Here is a 3812-nt window from a genome sequence, read left to right on the forward strand (position 1 = left end):
GGGAGAAGGCAACGGGTGTAAACTTTTTATTACCAGCAACCATTCAATAGCGTTCGCCCTGCTGAGGTTTCACCCGCTGGAGATGCCAGCGAGGGTGTCCTCACCAGAAGCAGTTGGAGCCCGGTCGTGCCAGCGACCTTCCTGAAGCGAGTTTTCTTTGGACCGAGAGATGACAACAGGATTACATTTCGTCTGCTGTCCTTCGGGGAAAAAAGGAAAAAAAAAAAGGGGGGGGGGAAGCAGGCAGATGCGTAGGACTTCCGCAGGCTGCCCATAAGTCGTACAGCCAGGCTGCAAATCTGCCTGCCTGCAAATCGCCATTCTCCAGGGCTGAGCACCGGCGGGGGAACCTCATTTGATTCGAGGAATGGAAGAGGACTTCCAAACCTGATGGCAGCACAAGAGGAGAACCTGTGTCACCTCCCGTGGTCATAATAAGGCGGGTCCATACGTGGCACCTCTACCTGCCGGGAGGGATGGGGAGGAAAGGGCGGGCAGTCCGGCTGCCCCCGCAGCCCGAGCGCTCCTCGGCCAAGGCTATCCCACGGCAGGCTCCCCTCCCTCCATGCCAGCACAGACATCACGCTCTTCTCCTTATTACCGTCTTTATTTAGGGGGCAGCTTTTATTCGGGGGAGAGAAGAAAAAAAAATCAAAACAAAACAAAAAAGAAAAACCATTGTGGCCGAGCGTCAATAAAATGCACACGCACATATATTCTATACAAACACAAAAATAAAATACGAAAAAAAATTACTCTTCTCTTTCCAGTAGCAGTGGTCTTGGCCTTAAATGTACAACGCCAACCAGTACAGGAGACAATCCCTGACATTTCCTTGAGCCCTTTCCCCTCTCCCGCCCCTCCCCCCCCCCCGAGCAATAATTAATTAAAAAACTGCACTCTCTTTGTGTTAAAAACACTACTTTTATAAATAATTTAATGTCCTCCCCACGAAATGCTAGTTGCCGGACAGGAGAAAAGGCTTCTTTTGGCACAGTGATGCATCGCTTTGCAGTACAGACCTACGGTTCCACAGCAGCCCCCGGCCCCCTCCCTTTCTCTCTCCCTGCTCCTCCCGGCAGGCGCCCCCGGCCCCCCTCCCACCTCCCCGCCCTCCCAAGCGCACAGCGCATCCCCCGGCTGCCACCACCGCGCCTCTCCGCGGGGGCGCTCCCCGCTCCGCTGCCCAAGGCTTTGGTGGCAGGACATGCGGGGACAAGAGAGGGGGTAGAAAGGGGGCGGCGAGGGAACGGCTACAGTCAAGTAGTCTCAACGAACAGTAAGAAGCACTTGAGGCTCATGGCTATGTCCAAAACAAGTTGTTTTGGTTTTTTTGATTTTTTTTTGTTTTGGTTTGGTTTAAGTTAAACCCACTGTCATTTCACTAAGGCACCGTCACCGAGGCTTTTGCTTGGAGGCTTTGGTCGCCTCTGGAGTTAAAGTGCGGGATCCAGAGCCTCCTCCTTTCCCCCTCCCCGGGCAGGCCTCTCGCAGGGGAGGAGGGGGGCTCCATTAAGCCAGGGGGGTCTCCACGGCGTACGGCTGGAACGAGGCCGAGCTCCCCGCCGCCGGCTGCAGCGGCCCGCTGAGCCGGAGGGGCCCGTAGAGCGGGGAGCCGGGCGGCAGCCCCCTCCCACCCTTGTGGAGGGCAGCGGGCAAGAGCGGCGGCCGCGGCCGCTCCGCCGGCGACGGCTCGCCCTGGACTAGCGCCTGCCGCCCGCCCCCTAGCAGCAGCGGCGGCGGCGGCTCGCCCAGCCCGTAGGCGCAGAGCTGCAGGAGGCCACCGCCGTAGAGGGCGGCGGCGGGCGGGGGCTGCGCGGCAGGTGGGTAGGGGAGCAGCGGGTAGGGGCCGGGCAGCAGGTGCGGGGGCGCGGGCGGCGCCGGCCAGAGGAGGCGGGCGTGCGGCGGCGGCGGCTGCTGCTGCGGGGCGGCGCGGGGCCCCGCCGGCCGCCGGAGGAGGCTCTCGATGGCGAAGGAGCTGGAGAACTTGGCGCCGCCGCTGCCCCCCGCCGCCGGCCCGCCGCCCACCGCCGCTGCTTTCTTGGCGGCGGCGCCCGGCGCGCAGTTGCAGGGCGAGGAGGCGCAGCAGCACCGCGGGGAACCGCCGGGGGACGCGGCGCCCGCTCCGGCCGCCTCCTGCGGCGGTGGCGGCGGTGGTGGGGCGGCGGCGGGGCGGGCGGGCTGCGGCGGCGGGGCGGCGCGGCTGAGGCGCTTGCGGCGGCGGCGGAAGACGCCGTCGGCGAAGGTGTACTCGCTGCTGGGGTTGAGCATCCAGTAGTTGTCCTTGCCCCAGGGCCGCGCCGGGTCGCGCAGCACCTTGACGAAGCAGTCGTTGAGGGAGAGGTTGTGGCGCACCGAGTTGCGCCAGCCGGTGTAGGCGCCGCGGAAGAAGGGGAAGCGGCTCATCAGGTAGTCGTTGATCTCGGCCAGGGTCAGGCGGCCGCCGGCCGAGTCGCGGATGGCCATGGCGATCAGCGCGATGTAGGAGTAGGGAGGCTTCGGCCGCCGCGTGTAGGGCTTCCCCTTGGCGCTCTCGGCCGGCGGCGGCGGCGGCTGCGGGGCGGGGGGCGGCGGCGGCGGGGGATGCCCCGGCCGCACGGCCCCGCCGCCCGGGCTGTTGGCGGCGCAGTCGCCGTCCGAGCCCAGCTCGCTCTCAGCCGGTGCCGGGGAGAGGGAGCCGCTGCCTTCCTGGTCGCTGCCGGCGCTCAGCTTGTCCTCGTAGTGCTGCGAGAACACCTCCAGCTTCATGGCGGCGGCGCCGGCGGCCCCCCCCGCACCCCGCGGCTCCGCTGGGCGGGCGCGACCCCCGCCCCTCGGCGCGGCCTCACGGGCGGCGGGGGGCGGTGAGACGACCCGGGGGGTTTCTGCCCCCGCGCCGGCTTGGACAGCTCCGCGGCGGCAGGCAGGGCGGGCAGAGCAGGGCAGCGGGGCTGCGCGCCCGCCTCGCCCGGCCGCCCCGGGGGTCGCTGGCAGAGGGATGGCCCCTTCCCCGCCGGCGGGCGCCGAGGACAGGCGGCGAGGAGGGGGGACGGGGCGCTTCCTCCGGCTTCCACCTCCTTCTCGCCCACCGGGGCGCTCGCTCTCTTTCCGCCCCCCTTTTTGTCCTTCTCGCTCTTTACTCTCGCTGCTCCATGGGGCCGGAGGGGCGAGGAGGCCCCCGCGGAGCCGATGCGAGCGGGCGGGCGGCTGCCGGAGCCGGGTCCTCTCCGCGTCCCCCCGAGCCCGGTCCTCCTCGGGGGCGCTGCCGATGTTACCGTCCGGCGTTCCCCGGGCGTGGGGAGAAGCTCTCGAGGGACGTCGGGGTTACTCCGCTTTCTCCGGCTTCGGCCCCCGTCAGTGCCGGGACGCCGGGCTGGCTCCTCGCTGCGGCACGGGCAGCAGCCGGGTTATTAGGGTTATTAGTGTTATTGTCATTATCTCTCTCTTCCCCTGTGGTTCTGTGTCTCTCCACCACTTTCAGACCAGCCCATTATAACGCCGGCGAGAGGCGGAGCCAGGACAAAGATCTGAAAGGGTGGTGGGTGGAGAAGCAAGGTAGCAAAGGTGGGTACGCGCTAATAAGCCGTATCAGAGCCGTAATTAGCTGAGATGACAGCGAGGTCTTGTTGGAAAGTTATTTTACTAAACTTGTTTGTATTTTCTCCTGCCAGGTCCCTCCCCTTCCCGGGTATTTCGAATGAAGCCGCAGTTCGGCGAGACTTCGCAGAGCCGGGCCCGCCTCCCAGGTGTAAAATGCAGAATGACTTATAGGTGGCAGAGCAGAACCTGTTACATGCAGTGATTTGTTTTAATAGCGCCGTATATAGCAACAA

At 65.4% G+C, this 3812-nt stretch overlaps 1 protein-coding gene across 1 annotated transcript; it reads right to left on the bottom strand.

Moving 5' to 3' along the window:
- Positions 1 to 1127: 1127 nt before the first annotated feature.
- On the bottom strand, positions 1128 to 3540 carry FOXQ1 (forkhead box Q1). The gene has a single exon (XM_054816747.1). It carries the CDS (start codon positions 2746 to 2748, stop codon positions 1513 to 1515), a length of 1236 nt encoding a protein of 411 aa, XP_054672722.1. The 5' UTR covers positions 2749 to 3540; the 3' UTR covers positions 1128 to 1512.
- Positions 3541 to 3812: the final 272 nt, after the last annotated feature.

The sequence above is a fragment of the Grus americana genome, chromosome 2, assembly GCF_028858705.1.
Source record: "Grus americana isolate bGruAme1 chromosome 2, bGruAme1.mat, whole genome shotgun sequence".
Classification (NCBI taxonomy): Eukaryota; Metazoa; Chordata; class Aves; order Gruiformes; family Gruidae; genus Grus; species Grus americana.

Coding starts and splice junctions, on each gene's coding strand:
- FOXQ1 (XM_054816747.1), bottom strand. CDS start 2,748: ATGAAGCTGGAGGTGTTCTCGCAGCACTACGAGGACAAGCTGAGCGCC.